This window comes from Nematolebias whitei, chromosome 9 (genome assembly GCF_014905685.2).
Source record: "Nematolebias whitei isolate Nwh7 chromosome 9, NemWhi1, whole genome shotgun sequence".
Taxonomy (NCBI): domain Eukaryota; kingdom Metazoa; phylum Chordata; class Actinopteri; order Cyprinodontiformes; family Rivulidae; genus Nematolebias; species Nematolebias whitei.
This window is the reverse complement of record NC_056506.1, coordinates 21233888-21255633: the sequence shown is the minus strand read 5'-3', so window position 1 is coordinate 21255633 and position 21746 is coordinate 21233888. Positions and strand designations below refer to the sequence as shown.

Sequence of the window (21746 nt, the reverse complement as noted above, 5' to 3'; positions counted from 1 at the left end):
AGAGGACAAGCCCGTCAGATCTGTGGCTCACATTCGTTCTGATGTGGCGGATCCCTCTGTGTGTCTCCGGCTGAGGCTTTGAGACACAGATATAAATTAGAGATTACATCACAATGCTCCCTCTTGCTCATGCAGGTCTTTGACAATTGCAGGGACTCTGGGCCATGCTCTTATATTTCTCCACCCAAAACAGACCTGGGGTCAGATGTATGAATGATGGGTTTTCCCAATTAAAGACATGTTATTGTTGAAAGAACTGGTGTGTGTCTTGTGTATCATTCATGTCTTGTGTAAACAGATAAACTATTTTTTCTTCTTCTTTTGGCTGCTCCCTTCCTCAGGGGTCATCACAGCAAACTAACTCACATGAAGACTTGGCACTAGTTTTTACACCAGATGTCCTTCCTTATGCAATCATAGATTACCAAGCTACCACAGCCCTCTGTGTGGAGTAGAGGATTGCCATCTTGGGCATCCAGGGTAGCAGACGGTGGGGTTTGGGGGTCTTGCTCAGGGGTCCAGAGTGAGGCAAATGAGAATGGAGGCAGTTCTGGGTGTTTCACCTTTCCCACCCACATTTGATGTTGTCTGTACAGGGAGTTGAACCGGTGACCTTCTGATCACAGGCTCACCTTCGCCAACCTCTGCATCACCACTCCTCCCTATTCTTAAAATACTTTAAAGTTTGTAAATACTGCATGTATGGAAACGGAAGAAAATGCAAACAAAAGTTAACACAAAACTTGTTTTTTAATAAACTTATTGAATTAACAATATCTCTAGAGATTCGAGAGATATTTAATTTAGTTAGATGCTGAACTTTAGTGATGAAAAATTGATGCCAAAAAGCCTGAAGGTGACGGGTGCTTGTAAGAAGATTGTAAGAAGAAAATCATTGAGGCGCAACACTAAACAAAATGGGATGCACACTTGAATATATGACCCTGAAAACCTCTGATGTTGTGGTTTATTCAGAGGAGACAACATCAGGTGGAGAGCAGGTGTATCAGAACTAAAAATAAATAATTTTAACTAAGTAACAATAAGCACCACAGGACAGGAAGTGCAGGAGAGGTCAAAACCAAACCCACAAACATAAATCAAAGAGGCAATAAACACAGAGCAGAAAAAAAAGAACTGGAAACTGAGATGACAACATGATAAATGAGAACAAACAGAGAAACGATGAACAGATGTGAAGATGGAACCCCCCACCCCCCCACCCCCCACCCCCCCAAAAAAAAACACTCAAAGACAGCTAAATGTCAAACTGCAAGAAATGAGGGAACATTCTTAAACAGATATTTTAATTTTCTATTTGTTGAAGTAGCTTTATTGCTTTCTGTACTCTTCTCTAACGGAGGAAACACAACCATCTATGAGAAATTTGATTATTCAAAATTCTTGCACACACATTATTTTCAAAGTGACATTTGTTTTTTACCAAATGTAAAACAAACACAATCATCAGCAAATTAGAAAAAGGGGAACTAGTTTAATTTATTTCGCTCAGTGTTATAAAAAAAAAATAGGTGTACTATAAGAAATTTTTTTTAAAAAAGGTGTTCAACCTGAACCCCAGAAAATCATTTTATTATTGTTTGTTTGACAAACTCCTGCTCAGAGTGGAAGGATTCAATTCCCACAAATCGGTTCAATGAATCAGACGGGCAAACACATAACAAGACCAGAGAGTTAGTTCGACATAAAAGATGGCCGACTGACTCAAAAAAACACAACTGAGTCATGTCCAATACACCCATCCATTTTCTTCTGCTTATCCGGGGTCGGGTCGCGGGGGTAGCAGCTTAAGTAGGGAGGCCCAGACTTCCCTCTCCCCACCCAGTTGGGGCCAGCTCCTCCAGGGGAATCCCAAGGCGTTCCCAGGCCAGCTGAGAAACATAGTACCTCCAGCGTGTCCTGGGTGTTTCCCTGGGTCTCCTCCCGGTGGGACGTGTCTGGAAAGCCTGAGGCATCCAGGAGGCATCCTAACCAGAAGCCCAAGCCACCTCAACTGGCTCCTCTTGACGTGGAGAAGCAGCAGCTCTACTCTGAGTCCCTCCCGGATGACAGAGCTTCTCACTCTATCTCTAAGGAAGAGCCCAGACACCCTGGGGAGAAAACTCATTTTGGCCGCTTGTATCAGAGATCTCGTCCTTTCGGTCACAACCCAAAGCTCATGACCATAGATGAAGGTAGGAACGTAGATCGACCGGTAAATTAAAAGCTTTGCCTTTCGACTCAGCTCTCTCTTCACCACGATAGGCCGGTACAGGTCCCGCTTCATTGCAGACACTACACCTATCCGCCTATTGATCTCTCGCTCCATTTTTCCCTCATTTGTGAACAAGACCCCAATATACTTGAACTTCTCCACTTGGGGCAGGACCCCTTCCCCGATCCAGAGAGGAAACTCTACCCTTTTCCAGCTCAAGACCATGGCCTCGAATTTAGAGGAACTGATCCTCATCCCGGCTGCGTCACACTCGGCTGCGAACCACTCCGGAGAAAGTTGTAGATCACAAGCTGATGAAGCCAATTGAACCACATCATCTGCAAAAAGCAAAGACCCAATCCTATGGTCACCAAAATGGATCCCCTCAACACCTTGGCTGCACCTAGAAATTCTGTCCATAAAAGTTTTGAACAGAATCGGTGACTAAGGGCAACCTTGTTAGAGTCCAACTCTCACTGGGAACGAGCCCGACTTACTGCTGGCAATGTGGACCAAGCTCTGACACCAGTCATAAAGGGACCTAACAGCCTGTATCAAAGGGCCTGGTACCCCATAGGCCTGGTACCCCATACTCCCGGAGTACCTCCCACAGGGTTCCCCGAGGGGCGCAGTCAAACGCCTTCTCCAAGTCCACAAAGCACATATAGACTGGTTGGGCAAACTCCCACGCACCCTCCAGAACCCTACTGAGAGTGTAGAGCTGGTCCAGTGTTCCACAACCAGGACTAAAACTGCACTGCTCCTCCAGAATCCTAGGTTCAGCTATCAGACAGACCCTCCTCTCCAGAACCCCTGAATAGACTTTACCATGGAGGCTTAAGAGCATGATCCCCCTCTAGTTGGAACACACTCTACAGTCCCCCTTTTTGAATAGGGGGACCACCACCCCAGTCTGCCAATCCATATCGGGATATCCCCGATATCCACGCAATATTGCAGTCACATAAGCCAACACAACCGTACAACATCCAGAGCCTTAAGGAACTCTGGGCGAATCTCATCCACCCCTGGGGCCCTGCCACCGAAGAGCTTTTTAACCACCTCCGTGACCTCAATACCAGAGATTGGAGAGCCCGACCCAAAGCCCTCAGGCTCTGCTTCCTCAATGGAAGACATGCCGGTGAGATTGAAGATGTCTTCGAAGTACTCCGCCCACCGACCCACGACATCATGAGTTGAGGTCAACAGTACACCATTTCCACTATAAACAATGTTGGTAGTGTACTGCTCACACCCTCTCCCCCCCCCCCCCCCCCCCCCCCCCCCCCGAGACGCCAGATGGTGGACCAGAATCGCCTCGAAGCGGTACGAAAGTCATTCTCTACGGTCTCTCTGAACTCCTCCCATGCCCAAGTTTTTGCCTCAGCAACCACCCAGCTGCATGCCGCTTGGACTGCCGATACCCATCAGCTGCTTCCAGGATCCCACAGTCCAAAAAGGCCCGACAGGACTCATTCTTCAGCCTGACAGCATACCTCACCACCAGTGTCCACCACCAGGTTCAAGGGTTACCACCGCGACAGGCACCGACAACCTTACGGCCACAGCTCCAATATGCTGCCTCAACAATAGAGGCGTGGAACATGGCCCAATAAGGCTCTGTGTCCCTCACCTCTCCCAGAACATGTTTGAAGCTCTCCCGGAGGTGGGAGTTAAAACTCTGTCTCACGGGAGACTCTGCCAGACATTCCCAGCAGACCCTCACAATACATTTGATCCTGCCAGGTCTGACCGGCATCCTCCCCCACCATCGGAGCCAACTCACCCCTCTCTTCACCCGAGTGTCCAAGACATGCGGCCGCAGATGAGACGACAATAAAGTCGAACATTGAACTGCAGCCTAGGGTGTCCTGGTGCCAAGAGCACATATGGATACCGTTATGCTTGAACATGGTGTTCGTTATGGACAATCCATGATGAGCACAGAAGTCCAATAACAGAACGCCACTTGGGTTCAGATCGGGAAGCCGTTCCCCCCAACCACACTTCTCCAGGTCTCACTATCATTGCCCACGTGAGCATTGAAGTCCCCCAGCAGAACAAGAGAATCCCCAGGAGGCGCACTCTCCAGTAACCTCTCCAAGGATTCCAAAAAGGGTGGGTAACCTGAGCTGCCGTTTGCACATAAACACAAACAACAGTCAGAACCCATCCCCCCACACATAGGCAGAGGGAGGCTACCATCTCGTACACTGGGGTGAACCCCAACATACAGGCGCCAAGATGGGGAGCAACAAGTATGCCCACTCCTGCTCGGTGCCTCTCACCAGGGGCACCTCTAGAGTGGAAGAGTGTCCAACCCCTCTCAAGGAAACTGGTTTCAGAGCCAGAGCCATGCGTTGAGGTGAGTCCAACTATTTATATCTGGAACCTCTCAACCTCACACACCAGCTCAGGCTCCTCCCCACCAGAGAGGTGACATTCCACGTCCCAATAGTCAGCTTCTGTAGCCGAGGATCAGACCGCCAAGGTCCCCACCCTCAGCCACCACCCATCCCACATTGCACCAGACCCCTTTGGCCCAGACCCCTTTGGCCCCTCCCACAGGTGGTGAGACCATGGGCAGGGGGACCCACGTCTCCTCTTCGGGCTGTGCCCAGCCTTGCTCCATGGGTATAAGCCCGGCCACCAGGCACTCGCCAGCATGCCCCACATCCAGGCCTGGCTCCAGAGTGGGGCCCCGGTGACCCACGTCCGGGCGAGGGAACATTTGTTCCATTTATTTTAATCTTCATAGGAGTTTTTGGGCTGCACTTTGTCTGGTCCCTCACCTAGGACCTGTCTGCCTTGGGTGACCCTACTAGAGGCATGAAGCCCATGACAGCATAGCTCCTAGGATCATTGGGACACTCAAACCCCTCCACCAAGGTATTTTGAAAAACTGCAATAGAGCGAGTCCGCGATAAACGAACCGCAAAGTAGCGAGGGTGTACTGTTTTTTTTTTTTTTTTTATGCAGACCTTCTAGCATCAGCTCGTGGACCCCCGGGAGTCTGGGGACCCCAGTTTGAGGACCACTGCTCTAAAGTGATGGTTAGTAGGAGAAAATCAGGACAATGTCAGTGATCATCACTGAATCAGTCCACTGAGAGAAGTGTCTTTTCCCTGACAAACTGTTGCTTATCTTGAGAATGTTTGTGTTTATGTTTACACCCCAAAATAAAGCAGATGATCCAAATCTATATTTCTGCATCAAACTAATTAGATTTCAGCAGAGAGAAAACCAGCAACTTGACTTCAACAGAGACAGATTTGTCAGCCTGTAAATCCAGGACCAATGCCTTCTTAGATCTTATCTGCTCATATTTTTTTTTTTCCTGAACTGGAACATCTCACAAGGAATTCTTTTTATTTTTCTAATCATCACTGCTGACCCAGACCACTTAGCAGCAGACTGTCTCCAAACCCCAAGGACAGGCCACTCCATAATCAGTGTTTCATGATAATCAGCCCTCATCTCCCTATGACCTTCACAGCGTTTGGGAGGAAAAGTCCAAATTACATCATTACAGATAGTTTGGAACTTGATAAGACACCAGGAGGGGAAAAAAGCTTATTCCAAGTTGTTGTTTTTTTCTTTTGTTATTCTGAATTTGCAGCCTCGTCTTAGCCTTGAACCGATGTTTCCCCGTGGTGTGAAAACAGAATATCACTTAAAAGGCTCTAAAATAAAGAAGTTGATGGAGAAAAGCTGGAGGAGATTTGGTATGAGGGTTGTGCTGCATTTAAATGAGTAAACAAAGTTTTTCACTCATCATCAGTCCATCTTTAGTTCCTGGATTCTGGTCAAAAACTGCATTTCTGGGTCAGTCTTCAGGTTAGAACCACCAGCAAATGGTAGAGAAACAAAACACCGAAGTGACACCAGCATACATGTCGCGTAAACACGCTGGAACAGTGGCAAGCTCCAGCTGAGGCTCCAAGCAACAGAAGTTCATTTTAGTTTGGAGTCGTGCCCAGAGAGGAAGCTGGTGTTCTGAGACAGACCCAGGGAGCAGATTGTTCAGCAGAGAACAGCCTGTGGCTCCGTGTACGTTTATGAGACAGAGACGAAGAAGTAAACAGCACTGGAACAGAGCGGAGGCGAAGAGCAGCGATGTGTGGATTTGTTTTTTATGTGATGAACGAGTGCTGGTCTGTCAGGAGGCTCCTCTGGGCCCTCAGGGGACAACATGGCAGAACCCATAAACCCATGTTTCATTTCACTGTTTTTCTTCACAAACTTTAACATGAAAAATAAATGCACCTTTTACTGAGGAGGAGATCAATGTACGAGGCCCAGAACAGACTGGACTACAGTGGCAGCAGAAAAAGTTCAAACTAAACTAAAAATATTAGATTTAACATCAATAATTACTGAATGAAAGTGTTGTAATCTGTAGGTGATGAAAGTTTGTTGTGAAGTTGACACAAGAGGTAAAAATAGATTTAAAAAGGAATTGTGTTTGAAGCTGAATAGTCTAAATTATAAAAACTAAAACCATCCATTATGACTTTTTGTGTCGCTGGTGCCCATGTCCAACTATCACTGTGTGAAAGGCAGGGGACACCTGGACAGGTCTCCAGTCCATCACAGGGACACATAGAGACAAACGAGACAAACAACCATTCACTCTCTCACTCACACCTAGGGACAATTTAGAGTTACCAATCAGTTTAACGTACAGGTTTTTGGTCTGTGGGAGGAAACTGGAGTACCTGGAGAAAACCCACTCATGCACGGAGAGAACATGCAAACTCCATCCAGAAAGACCCCTGGCCGGGATTCGATTCAGCGACCTTCTCACTGAGAGGCAACAGCTCTATGAACTGATCCACCGTGCTGCCCGAGAAAAATGTTAAGCAGAGAAAATAACTTGTCTGTGAAAACACAATGTTGAGTGCTGACTTCATGAGAAAACCTGAAACTAATATATACACTGCCTGGACAAAAACAAAGTCGCCACCAAAAAAAAGGTCACTCATTAATATTTCGTTGGACCGCCTTTAGCTTTGATTACATCATGCATTCGCTGTAGCATTGTTTCAATAAGCTTCTGCAATGTCACAAGATCTATTTCCATCCAGTGTTGCATTAATTTTTCACCAAGATCTTGCATTGATGACTCGGCTCTAGGCATGATGGGTGCATCACTTCACCTGCCTCTCTTCTTACCCTGATGCGCCCATCACTCTGGAACAGGGTAAATCTGGACTCATCAGACCACATGACCTTCTTCCATTGCTCCAGAGTCCAATCTTTATGCTCCCTAGCAAATTGAAGCCTTTTTTCCCAGTTAGCTTCACTGATTATTGGTTTTCTTAAGGCTACTGAAATATAATTTTATCAGATAATATATTAACGTAATGAAATGTCTAGATGTATGTATCCTGTTTTGTTATTTAGAATGACATTGTGTTAAAACATGATCTGATTCTGTTTCTGATAGAAAATGTAGTTTTAGTTACATGCCTACAACCAACATTCACGCACCCACACATTATAGAATACAAGCCGGTGAGATATTATTGGTTGAGAGCTGGGTCACATGATAGAGTAGGGCTTCCCATTCATGATGGGGGTGACTCCTCCTGGGAGGTGTGGCCGAGCTCTGAAGAAGATGGGTTTCCAGTTTACACTCGGGGTCATTGTTTGTGACCTCATGGTAGAGTTACAATGGCCCAGTGCTGTGATCTTTGTACTTTACACGTGGGTAAAATAAACCTTCTGAAATGGATGACGAGTGCTCCTCCTCTCCCTGCTTCAGATCAGAATATAATTTAACACTACACATCTGTTCAGTCCCAATCCCTTGAGTTCCCTTCACATTGTGTGTGTGGAAATGCTCTTACTTTCACTATTAAACACAGCCCAGAGTACTCCTGTTGTTTTTCTTCTATTTGATTTCACCAAACGTTTAAGTGATCACCGATCACGGTCATTCAGGATTTTTTTCTGGCCACATTTCTTCCTCGAAGACGATGGGTCCCCACTATCCTTCCAGTTTTTAATAATATGTTGGATGTTGGATATGTTGGTTCTTAACTCAATTTTAGTAGTTTCTTCAATCTCCTTAGACATGTAGTGAACCTAACCTGATGTCAAACTAAGCCTAAGGTCAAAACCCTTGACCTTAAGAACCTTGTGGGACAGAAACTGTCATTTCATTGATCTGCATCCAGAAATACAGTTTGACCCATCCTGAGACTTTCTTTCTTGAATTAATCAAGTAGAAATGACAATTCTCTATGATCATTACTATTTTACAAATGTTTTGATAATCAAATTGTGTTAGTTCAAACAATGTTTACAGGTTGAAGAGAACTACTCATTTTATTTACATAAACAGTAAGTAATGATTTTTATTCCTCATTCAAAGAAGAAATCAGGGTAATATGCATTTCTTGATTTTTCTGTCTTCAATGAGCAAGTTTGTAAGTATGTTAAAGTTCAGGTTTCGGTCATCTAAAAAGTTTACTGAAAAGAAATGTCATGTTTAACTTTTACAGCAAGATACAGGAGAGTTGACTCCACGAAGTCTGAAGTTCTCCAACAATCTTTCTGTCTGTTTTAAACAATCTTAATCTCTATCCTTGAATTTCCATAACACCTTACATCACAAACCACACCTCTGTTCTGGTCCATCCACGAATCAGAAAGCTCTCAAATGAACCGGAAGTATAGCCGTTTAAATGTGGCGACTTCCCAGTTCAACAGTAGAGTTGAGCCGAGATGTAGAGTTTTTCCAGAGCTTGAAAGTTTTTCCTGGAGAAGAGTTCCAGAGTTTAACTCTCTGAAGAGAGTTAAAGAGTTCAGAGTTCTTGGATGCTAACGCAGGCGTCCAGGATGCTTCTATTAGAATCAAGCTGATCCAGAGGGATTTTGGGAATTATAACTCCTGTTTGGATAACCTCGCACGACTCTCGAGGTATTTTAGCTGTTCTCAACGGAGACGCTGGAAGTGGCTGGAAGTAGGACTTCACGCCGAACTGATCTATCTTCAGAAAGGTAAAGTCGACCTTCACCAAAAGTGTACTGTTGGGACGAGCTGAAGTCTGAAAGAGCGTGTTGTTCTGGTACCACAGATAAATTCCCTCACACATCTCTCTGTAAGATAAATCTCCATTTTCCATCTTAAACTCTCCTTTCTCCTAAAATCATTACAGATATTTTTAGAAATGTCTGAAGCAAAGTTTCTCAATCACCGCCGTGTGAATTGAAGTCTGCTGTTCTGCTGAAAAGTGAAAACAGTCGCCGTATTGTTCTCACTTCCTGTAAAACTAGCCATGTTGTTGTTTTCATATTTTGCCAAATTAATGTAAATGTTTGATGTTAATCTTTGATTCTGTAAATAAATGACCGCATTCATTTTGATGGGTCAAAGATAAATAACGTCTCGTTACATTTCTGTTAAATTCAATGCACTACATTTACACAGTTCAGAAAAATGAAGAACCCGTAAAATGTATGAATATATCCTGCATATGTCATACTACAGACATTTTCTCTGCATGATGCCAATGATTTGACCCTTCTCAAACAGACCGACATATTTTCCACGACCACGCCATGCGTCTTTGACATGGTTGTTTAAGAAACTCATTGCACCAGTTGGGGTTAAATAACTTGTCAGCTGAAAGATAATCGTCCAACAGGAGGCTCGTACCTATTTGCTTAGTTAAATCCAGGTGGCGACTTTTTTGTGGGCCAGGCAGTGTATGTATATATATTGTATTTCTGCTCTTAGTTCCTAACGTGTTTTCAGTTAACGTTTTTCTTAGGTCATATAGATCTTATTACTGTTTTTACATTTTACCCTGTGTACACAATCTCATTCCACCACATGTACCACATGTGGCAGAATGACAAATAAACTGACTGTGACTAAGCTGTTAAAAGGTAAAAGAAGCTAAACCTAGCTAAAAATTAAATGCAGTAAAAGTTAGCTTAGATATACAGTATCTAAAGGCTAACTAAAAGCTAAAACAATATATTTTTATTGCCAAAAGCTTAAAGTATAAAATCTTGCAAAAAGCAAAACATAAAAGAGGGTTAGCTAAAAGCTAAAATAGCAAATGAGGAGCCAACTGCAACATAAGGCTCGCTAACTGCTAAAAGTACCGTAGCTACAAGTAAAAGAACAATATCTAAAAGATAAAAGTAGCATAAAACAAAAATAGAGCAAGTTTATTGAAGCAATTGTCAAAAGCTGTATACCCACATTGTCGCCACCGCAGAGATCTGAATGTTTTCAAGGATTTATCAGCGCAGTTTTCGACCTGAACATTTGACTTGGATATTTTTCAGTCTGAGCTCTGGTGTAGATATACAGCTGTAATGCTCCTGAGACGGCTGCAAACGCACACGCCAAAATCAAGGTGTGTGAGACGCCTGCGAAACAGTGCATGTGTAGACTGCTGTAATGCTCCATGTGTTGATCTGAATGGGAAAAAAGAAGTGAGGATTAGTCAGACAGTCACAACAGGATGGTTTACTAGCCTGTGGGAACTTAATTAAGCAGCAAATAAATAACCCAGGACTAATGTAGAAGTGCATGTTAAGCTCCAAACCATAGATATTTGTTCATTTGTTTGCTTTAATTTGGCGACAAAGAAAATAGCAACATTTTCTTAGTTTTTTTTTTTTTTTTTAAGACAAAGGCAGACATTGCTAATCAGACACCATTTTGTTTTTGCAACTGTCAGCAAAGCCTGCACCATAACCACACGCACAACATGCTGCGGAGCAAATCTTTATTCTCAAGTTAAAAAAAGAAGAAAAAAAAACAAGATAAATGTTCAGGTTTAAAATTCAAGTGAGCTTTCTGCAGCATAAACATTCATTTCTTAAGTGAAGTCCTGCATCTGGTAACCTCAGACACAACCCTGCAGCTTGAAGCCCAACCATCACACAAAAACATCAAACACCTAAACCCAACCAAATCTCAAAGACTCATACATTCAGGTTAGGTCCTTCCTGCACACGAGAATATCATTAATATAATTCAGTTCCTCTGCCTGGATCAGACTCACTTTTAGCCTCGGGTTTGTTGCACAAACGGTTAAAAACGCAGAGCAAATTCAAACAGAAACCCACCTCTGCACAGCATCAAGGCCTGAAATGTTATTTACACGTTGCTCTAGGACCATAAAAAACAGAATAAAAAAATAAATGTAAAAGACTTTTCCAAACACCCAAACCATTTTCATCATCTGATGAAAACTCATGCTGAGCTGAGATCAGTTGTAAAACCTACAAGTGTTTTAATGACTTGGTGCTGCGCTGCAGTTATTCTCCAGCAGGGGGAGCCATTGTGAAGTGCAACTTTATTTAAAACCAGAATGAGGGTCTGAGAGCAGAGCACGCCATTCAAAACATGCTCGTGTGACTACATTTAACCTTTCTGACCTTTACATAATTTATTTATTCATATACAGAAAAAAATATTGTTTTCCATCCAGGTTAAATGCAGTCACAACCTATTTTCTCACTAGAGTTGAGCGTTAAGGTCAGATCTGAAAGAGGAACAAATATATTTCAGCTGTAGAACGAGCTACCAAACAAACCTGCCACCAAAGAATCATCAAGTAGTGGCTGAACATGTTCAGCTGTCAAACTTGTTGACGTGTTGCATTTCTTTTCTTTCTTTCTTATATTGGAGGCAGAACTTACTTAACTACGGTCTGCTAGAAAAATGCAGAGCATCAAAAGTGTATGATTTACACAGCTAAAAACAGCACAAGTTTGTCCTCTCAGGTATTTTATGTGGTATTTTCCCAAGTTTTTCAGAGTAATTACTGACTCATTACAAACCCAGTTTAAAAAAAGTTGTGTATAATGTAAATATAAAACACTGTGATCATTTGAAAATCTCTCAGACTTGTATTTTACTCCCATTTGAACACAGTGAACAAATGTTTAAAGAAAATTTATTATTTTTTTGGAAAATAAAAACAAAATACTGAACTTGATTGTCTTTGACACTTTGCTAAAAGAAGAGGGGGGTGCTTCACAACCAACACGTTTCTAATTCACATTTTACACAACGTCCCATCTTTGACACAATTTGAGTTGATGAAGAAACAAAGTGAGCTGGCCCACGAGGCTCGGCTCGCTCCACAGAGCAGCTTTCTCTACGTTAGCACGGCCGAGTTGAGCTGCGGAGCGAGACGGTGACGCGAACGTTAAATCAGCGACACTACTTGACGATTTTGGCTCGTTTTAATCTGATACACAAGTTCCACCAACAGTACTAAACCAATGCTTTAACCATTCACAGAAACATTTCCACACATCCCAGCTCTGATCACCATCTGATTGACTTTTGTGGGACGGGACGGTTTTGTCCTCTGCTGGTGCACAGGCACACTTTAAACACAAGAAGTAGAACACCCACATGTGACATCAGGTCTTACTGTGTCCTCAGCTGTGATGGAGGACTTCAAACATAAAAACAAAGTTCAGCTTCACCTCGGACAGTCAACGTGCACCGTTGTGTTTGTGTTTTGGTAGATGGCGTTAAAAAGTCAGCCTTCTTCTAATGAAGTCGTGTTTCCAGACTTCTTAGACCCTCTGAACCCCCACCCCCCAGCAGCAATAACAGTCGTGGTGCGCTCCATCTGGTACGCATGCTGACCCCGAGGCTTGAATGATGAAAATAAGAGTGCATGGGGTGTTCCCTTCAGACTTGGAAGCTTAATGGTGAGTCAACTTCAGCTCCCCGTGCACTTCGTGGTGAGTTGGTCAGTCAGTGAAGACGTCCTGGGTAAAAAAAACAACGACCTTTAGGTGGAGGTTGACGATAAGTCCGTAAGTCTGTTTCCGTCTTTCCTTCCGTTCCCATAATGCTCTCGTCCTCACTGGCATCACTTCATCTCCTGTGGTGAGAAATCCGCTGCAACGTGATGAGGAGTGAACGCAGGTGAGCAGGAGGGAGGGGTCACAGGTGGTGTTACCATATATGAGATTCACAGTGAGTCATTTTAATGACGCCCACTCCTCCACCTAACCGCCGGTAGTTCATTCCTCCATACAACCTGGAGAAAGACAACAAGACGGACATTAAATATCAGTTCATCTTCAACCACTACGGCAGGCATTTTGGACCCTGAAGGTTTTGGAATTCTGAAATATTCACAAGCAGAGAAACCTCACGCAGTCGATAAACGTTTGGATCAGCAACAGGTACAATAAATCGGACCCGTACTGATGTGTCCCGTTCAGGTGGTCTAAATGCTGAGGATTTTTGATGCAAATGAGTTAGTGTGACGTTTCAAGAGCTTTTCAGCAAAGAGCAGTCATTTACCGTATTTTCCGTCGTACACGTTGCTCCGCCCTATAAGTCGCATCATGCCATATTTGTCTAATAAAGTGGGTAAATCCATAAATATGTCACTTCGTTGTATATGTCGCATCTATTATGAGTCACCGCTGACAACCCAGAAGTGTGGGCCCGTGTTGTGCCCCAAAAAAATCGATGGGCTGCCAAATGGCAGCCGTGCGAGCGTGCACGGGAGGACTTTAACAAGAATTTAACAAGAATAACACTTAAAAACAATTATTTGTTTGCTCAAAATTATAGTAAATGTGTGTCTCGTTCTAATGTTTGCTTAATAAATGCACTTTGATGGTCCAATCAGCTGCATTTCAAAAATAGTTTTGCTGCCTCGCTGCTCCGTGAACGTGCAGAGGAAGAAAAAAGGGAGGAAGAACATGACTCGTTTCTCCGAAAATTAACAAGAAAAGCACCTAAACAATTGTTTGTTTGCTTGAAATTATAATAAAAGTGTGTCTCAGTCTAACGTTTGCTTAATAAATGCACTTTAATGGTCAAATTAGCTGCATTTCACCAGGGCGGTACAGCTGGTTTGACGGTTCTAAGCAGAGAGCAAAATGAAGGTGGGGAGACTATGGCAGGCCGATTGTGTCATTAATAGCTGGTGAAGATTCTTCGTCATCCAGGACATGGCAAATTAAAAAAAGATCAAGACAAAAAAATAAAGCATAAAGTGTAATAAATAAAGTCCAGTTGTTTTTGTCTTGAACATTTTTGAATTTGTCATTATAGTCACATTTACCTTTTACATGATACAACAGCATGCCATACTCTACTACTCTGCTGCCATCAAGTGGCTGAAAGTGGTACTGCTCAATTTTTATTTTATTTTTTTTTTTTATTTTATTTTCAGTCAGAATGGAAACCGTCATGTGTCAGTTAAAAACTGGTTTATAAATATGGGGAAAAATCCATAAATATGTCTTTTTGGCCTATAAGTTGCAGTTCAGTGTATTCCACGGATATCTCGCAGTTCAGGTGAGTTTTCTCTGCAGTGTTTGTTTTTAAGAGTTGGCTCTAACCACAGATCGCTGTATTCTATAATTGTAAGCACAGGAAAGAATGTGAGCAGCATTATGTTGCATGGGCACCTACTTACACATCATTTATGTTCACTATAAATATATGACAAAAATGTTGACATGCACAGGAGTTTATTGTGTGAATGTTTATGAAGCATTCACACTTGTCATCCGTTTTTCTTCTGCACGTTTTTCGGCACAATTCTTGTCCCGCAGTTTTCAAGCTATTTCAACAAATCATAAATCAAAATGTTCAGCTCTTTCAGGACAATCCTGCTGTGAATTTAGCTTTTTGAAATATTTAGCCTTCTCTGCCATTTGTTCTCATAGAAAATGAATTGAGCTCATGTTACATCCTTCATATCTTTACATCTGTTTACAACCTTTTACTGCTCCTTTCACATTTTGTTCTGCTTCAGCTTCTTTCAGCTTCCTTGTGTAAATTTAAACATTTTTTCAGCTGCTTTCAGCTGTTTTCTTTTCCCAGCTGTTTTGTGCTCTTTCAGATTCTTTCTGCTAGCTACAACATTTTTGTGCTTCTTCTAACTTCATTCTGCTAATTTCAGCTTGTTATGCTCCTTTATGCTTAATTCTGCAAATTTCAGCTTTTTCTGATATTTCAGCTATTATTTAGCTATTTTTATGCTAATTTTAGCTTTTTCAGCTAATTCCACTTTTTTGTAACACATTTAAACTTTTTTCAGTCTACTTCAGCATAAATGTGCTCTCTCCTCTTCCAGCTTGTAATAGCAGCTTCTTTCTGCTTTTTAAGTTAATTTTCAGCTGTTTTTTTTGCTAATTTCAGCTTTTTTCAGATAATTTTCACTTTTTTGTGCTCATGGGTCAAAATTTATAGACAATATTTAAGTTGATCAAAATGACTCAGCAGTCAATTAATTCTATTTTAATCTTCAAAACTACATTTCTATGACAACAAATTAAAGAAAATGTTTTACTCTGGTCTATTTTGGTTTATTTTTAAAACAGCATCAGATCATTTTAATCAAATCTATGTTTTACTTGCTAGTCTCCTTTGCTGCTGAATCAGAAAGTTCACTTTAAACTCCATATTTATATATTATAGAACAATATTTTAGTATTTTCATTTTACAGCACTGCCTTCTGTAAAAACATGGAGCATGCAGTGGTGACATTTACCTCCACGTGTTGGCGTCCGGATCATAAACTTCTATAGTTTTCAGATACGTTGTTCCATCAAAGCCTCCTACTGCCATCAGCTGACCGTTCACTACTGCCAAGCCCACCTACAGACAGAGGGAATGGTTTAAAGTAAGCACTTTAATATTAATCGTGGCAAAATAAAATTAAAACTTTAATTAAAAGAAGTGACTTCTCAATCCAAACACACACCCCGCTCCGCCTGGACGTCATGGCCACGACAGGGGACCACTGGTTGGTCCTGGGGTTGTATCTCTCTGCGCTGCTCAGCTCCGTGGTGTCGTCTCTCCCTCCAACAGAGTAAATCATGTCCTGGTACACCGCACAGCCGAGGTGCTTCCTCCTGGTTCCCATAGGCGACACGGTGTGCCAGCGGTTTTCTTGAGGGTTGTAGCGCTCCACTGAGAACAAGATGAAAAAGAAGAGCGAGGCACTTAAAGGTTACAGCTATAACAAAGAAGTGAACCAGGTGTCCACTTTGGGAATAAGCTTTTGCACAGAGTCGCATCATTTTTACTCTTCTTAGTTTTATTAAAATGTATCTTTTAACCTCAAGTACCTGTATTTAAAGGAGAAGTCCCATCAGACCCTCCAACAGCATAAAGAAATCCTCCGAGCACAGCGACAGCTACACCAAGTCGCCTGGTGCTCATCGAGGCGACACGTGTCCACTTGTTCTCTTTAGGATCATACCTACAAACAGGAAAGGCTGTCGCACGTTAAACAGTCACACCAAACAACACATCCAGCAAAAGAACTAAAGACATCCTGCCGGGGTGTAATTGTTGATGACTAACTGGTGAACAGCGTTCACAAGGAAGTCTCCAAAATGTCTCAAAATGTTTGCACAAGTCCCAATTGCTGCTCGAGTTTGGAGCATGTTATATATATATATATATATATATATATATTTTTTTTTTTTTTTTTTTTTTTAACGGTTCATTTTTCGCTAAATGGTCATTGTGGGCATCTCAAACCCCTCTCAGTTTGGTTGATCTTCTCAGACAAAACATCCTAGGTCAATGTCCAGACATTAAAAAAATCTACACTGATTATAAACGTTGAACATTGAAAAAGTAGTCTAAACTTCTTCATTTCAAAAGTGTGCTTCAGCAGATTAAATGATGAAGAGGAGGACAGAAAGTGGGAGGAGGTGGACAACAAAATAATGTGTGCAAGTAAAGACAATGTTGTAAGTTGTGCACATAAGGACATGCTGTGATTTTAGAAAATCCCATTAAATTCAGTTAAATCAACCTTGAATAGTCGTTCAAAATGCAGGTGCCAGATCACTGGGTGCAACCACTGAAACTAAAACTTGTCCTGTTGTTTCACAACTTGGAGCTGCCAACTAGACTTCAACAAAGGCAGCCTGATGAGATACCAACGCCATACAAAGATTGATGATGATGATAGTGGGTTCTAGTTTGATCAAATCATGAATACGTCAGGACACAAAGTGCAGTTAGTAACAGGTAAAAGAACATCATTTGTGCCGTTTGGTAAAACATGGACAGTAAGAAAAAAGGGGCACCTTTCAACAATGTTGAGACAAGAAACTCCATCCTGTCCCCCCACAGCGTACAGATAACCACCAAGAACAGCAACCCCCACACTGGTTCGACAGGTGCTGGTGGGGGCCACGTCGCTGCTCCACTGGTTGGTCTTAGGATCGTATCTGCTCGGGTGAGAAACAAGCGTGCGTTTAAAAATCACCTTTACATTCAGACATGTAGAGTTGTTGTTGCAGTTGTGTGATTTTGAACTATTCCCCAACCATTTTTTAATTTGAAGGTTCTATCAGACATTTGATACTTTGCTTTTGCCTTTTAGCTAGTGTTCCTCTCACTTTAGTTTATAGCTGGTGTTCTCCTCCTTCTAGTTTATAGCTAGTGTTCTCTTAGCTAGTGTTCTCCTCCTTTTAGCATTTAGCTAGTGTTCTCTTAGCTAGTGTTCTCCTCCTTTTAGCATTTAGCTAGTGTTCTCTTAGCTACTGTTCTTCTCCTTTTAGGTGTTTGTGTTTTTCAGCTGCTCCCTTCTGCAGAGGTTGTCACAGTGAGCGAACGCACGTAAACATTTTAGCAATCTGTTTTCACCAGCTGCCTTACCTAATCCAACCATGGCTTGGACCTGCCACCTCAGGATTACAAGATTGCAGCTCATTAGAAAGGTTAAATAATAAATACAAAAGTTGAAGGGTAGGGTTAGGCAGTGTTTAGGTATAGAGTATCAGTGTCTGCCTAGAACTGCTCTACTTCCTGCCCTTTTATAATAGAAGGCCTAAAAGTAGGTCTGGTGCTGGCTGCTACCCATCTACCTCCCAAACAAAGTTCCTTAGTTTTACTGACATTAAGGGCCAGGAAACTGTCATCAAACCAGTTAGTGAGGATCCACAACTTCTCCTCCTCCACAAAGGCCCTCAGCACTGGCTCTCCTCAGGGATGTGTGTTGAGTCCCCTCCTGTTTACTCTGCTCACGTATGATTGTGCAGCTACCCATCCAGGCTGTCACATTGTAAAGTTTGCAGATGATGCAGCGGTGGTGGAATGCATCACAAACAATGATGAGTCCAGCTACAGGCAAGAGGTGGAACACCTGGAGAGCTGGTGCAGAGAGAATAACCTTCACATCAAGGTGAAGAAGACAAAGGAGATGATTGTGGACTTCAGAAGGAACAAAGGCACATACACCCCCCTGAACATAAGAGGATCTGTGGTGAAAGTGGTCTCCAGCTACAAGTACTTGGGTGTACACACGAATGACAACCTCAGCTGGAGCAACAACACCACCAGCCTGATCAAGAAAGCTCATCAGAGACTCTACTTCCTCAGACAGCTGAGCTGATTTGGGAAGCTCAGTCCTCACCTCCTTCTACAGGTGTGCAGTGGAGAGCATCCTGTGCTCCAGCATCAACGTGTGGCATGGAGGCTGCACAGCTGCAGAAAGAAAAGCTTTGCAGAGAGTGGTGAAGGCTGCACAGAAGAACGGAGTCAGCCTCCCCACCATCACAGACATCTACACCTCCAGATGCAGAAAGAGGACCACCTGCATCATGAAGGACCCCACTCACCCAGCACACACTTTTTGCCCCGCTCCCCTCAGGAAAGAGGTTGAGGAGCATTAAGTGTAGAACCACTAGACTGAGGAACAGCTTCTACCCTGAGGCTGTTAGACTCATGAATCTCTAACCAGAATAATCGCTGTGAAAAATCACATCATGTTGCTGCTGATCTGTTTCATGTTGCTGCTGATCTGTTTCATGTTGCTGCTGATCTGTTTCATGTTGCTGCTGATCTGTTTCAATGTTGATGTGTTCATGCGTGCTCATCTGCTCACACAGACTGATGTTGGTGCTGCTGTTCAACGTAATGTTTTATTCTTTTAGTGCTTAGTGTATTTTTAGTTGATGTTTTTCTTAGTTCATATCTTAGATGTTATCATTGTTTTTCTTTTACATTTTATTGCTGGATGTAACTGGGACCCTGTGTACATAATTTCGCTCCACCACATGAGGTGCGAATGACAATAAAGAATCTCTGACTCTGAAGAACACTTCTAATAAATTATGTTTTGATTAAAGAAAGAAAAACTACATTTAATGTAGTTATAATTACACAAAATTAATCAATGAAGGCATTCAAAGTGACAGCGTTATTATTTTTAGACACTCTGAAATACTGATAATTGCCCACATCCATCAAGAGAACCATTTTCAAAGACATGCTGAGCTGTTGTAACAACCTTTCCACAGAGTTGAGATATGACGAGCCGTCGTGACCTCCCACTGCATACAGCAGGTCATCCAGGACGCTGACACCAACTCCACATCGCCGTTTGCTCATCGATGCTACCATGCGCCACTCGTTGGTCTGAGGGTCGTAGCGCTCCACACTGGAAATGGCATCTCCGCTGCACCAACCACCCACTACAGGACAGGGTGACACGAGATGAAGTCATACAAAATACAAATTAGGACTCTGAACAAAGGGGTCCTAAACTCAAATTAAATAACTTCTTTTTGTGAAGCAATATTCAGTTCAATTCAAAACACTTTATTAATCCCAAAGGGAAATTAACTGTTGTTGTAACTCATCATCCTTGTTTCATTAAGAGTTGTTCTAGATGCTGATTGCTGTGGGCAGGATCTCCCACAGCAATCCCACATCGGATCTGAAGAATCTGACCATGGATGCCGATCCGTCCACCCAGACTTAGCGGGCCTCTCGGTCCTCCTGGGCAGCCAGACCACCTGAATGTTGGCAGAACTCCTTCCTGAGCAATGGTCACTCTTCTCAGCAGCTTGTGGAGCTCCTCATCATTGCAGACAACCAACTGCAGGTGTCGGGAGATAATCCTGGTCTTCTTGTTGTCATAGACACATCTTAATGGTGGTAACTAATGGTGATAATGTGGTTTTTATTATGTTCTATTCTTGGTTCTTGTGTGTATATGATGAATGTAGAGCGTGTCGAAGGAAAATTTATGCCACAATAGTGGAAGACAAAAAACTTTTATCTTATCTCATCATGAGCCACATTTCCTGCCAGCTCCAGGATCTCAGCAGTCAGTCACTCGAGCACCTCCACCAGGTAGATATATATATATATATATATATATATATATATATATATATATATATAAAAACTTAAATACCGACCTGCAAAAAGAACCTCTCCACATCGGATTGGCTTCCTTGGTCGTGTTCGGGGTCCCTGCATCAATGGCCTTTCTTGTGGCAGCAGAAGGTAATTCTTCGCCTCATCCACCAGATCTCTGAAACAACAGAAAACAAGAGATTGTGTTACTCACCAGAACATTCTCATGAGCCCGCATGACCAAAAAAACAAAACCATGTTCACAAGAATTAAAAACACATTTCTTGAACAAAAATTTGAATTCATGTCAGAGTTTCAGACTAAAATCATCTTAGGTAGAGAAACGATGGAGTTGTCCTCATTTCAGTCAAACCTTGAAAATAATGCTACATTTCATATAATCTCACGAGATGTCAGACTACGTGCTGCGAACGACTTAGTTATTACCACATGAAGTTTTGGCTCAGTGTTTGTAAAATATACTGAGCATTAGCCATTTTTAGCCAATTATTATTTTCTGAGAGTTTCGTTAAAATTTGGTTTGGATTCAAGGTATATTTTGGTAACAAACAGACAGACATGGGTAAAAACAACTGTCCGCCTTCGCCTTTAGTGGCGGCCAGTGAAAACAGCACCCACCTGCATTCTTCGTCACTTTTGATGAGAGGATCTGAACCCACAGTGCCCACCAGGAACTTGGGGCTGAGAAGCGGTAAGCGAACATGCTGCAGGACCTGCAGAACACACAACCTCAAGTTGAAGTGTATCAAGTATTTCCTCGCAGATTAATCAGAAACACTAACAAGACAAAAAATAATAATAAAGGAAAAAATACAAAATAAAAAGAAATGTACCGTTCAATGTTTATGTTTCCAAACTATATATTGACCAAAAGAAAACATCTGTACACGTCCAAACCAACAAACCTGAGGCAGCTGAGGTCTGCGCTCCTGGATGCTGTATTTGACCCAGGCCATCACAGCGTTAAAAACCTGCTCCTCACTTCGCACGTTCAGCTCATCACTAGAGATGATGTCGATCAGCTGGTTGGCAGGAAGCAGCATGAACTCCTCACTTTCCATCACCTGCAACACGAACAAAGGAGCATTCAGGACTCAGTGAACTCTCCTTTATTAGTTCCTCTTCTTCTTACAGGCTAACTGGAAAGTAAATAAAATATATTGTGACTTAAACGTTTTGAAGTTCATTGTGCACTAAGGAATACACTTTAGGATGACTTACAAGAATAAAGTCGAATAAAGTGTTGAGTTATACTTTGGTATTGGATTTACAAATAAGGAGATTATTAATCTGTAAACACATCAGCATCAGATTATTACAAATAAGGAGATTATTAATCTGTTAGCACATCAGCATCAGATTATTACAAATAAGGAGAT

The 21746-nt window shown here is 42.4% G+C and overlaps 1 protein-coding gene across 1 annotated transcript in view; it reads right to left on the bottom strand.

Annotated features, from left to right (window-relative positions):
- Positions 1–12712: 12712 nt before the first annotated feature.
- Positions 12713–21746, bottom strand: part of klhl20 (kelch-like family member 20) — an 18257-nt gene continuing 9223 nt past the window's right edge. Inside the window, exons 6-14 of the mRNA XM_037681553.1 lie at positions 21273–21431; positions 20986–21080; positions 20409–20524; positions 19493–19676; positions 17286–17429; positions 16311–16444; positions 15944–16152; positions 15731–15837; positions 12713–13251 (exon numbers count right to left, since the gene is read on the bottom strand). Of these exons, the coding sequence (XP_037537481.1) occupies positions 13167–13251; positions 15731–15837; positions 15944–16152; positions 16311–16444; positions 17286–17429; positions 19493–19676; positions 20409–20524; positions 20986–21080; positions 21273–21431 (1233 nt within the window). The 3' untranslated portion in view covers positions 12713–13166. The remainder of the gene's footprint in view (positions 13252–15730; positions 15838–15943; positions 16153–16310; positions 16445–17285; positions 17430–19492; positions 19677–20408; positions 20525–20985; positions 21081–21272; positions 21432–21746) is intronic.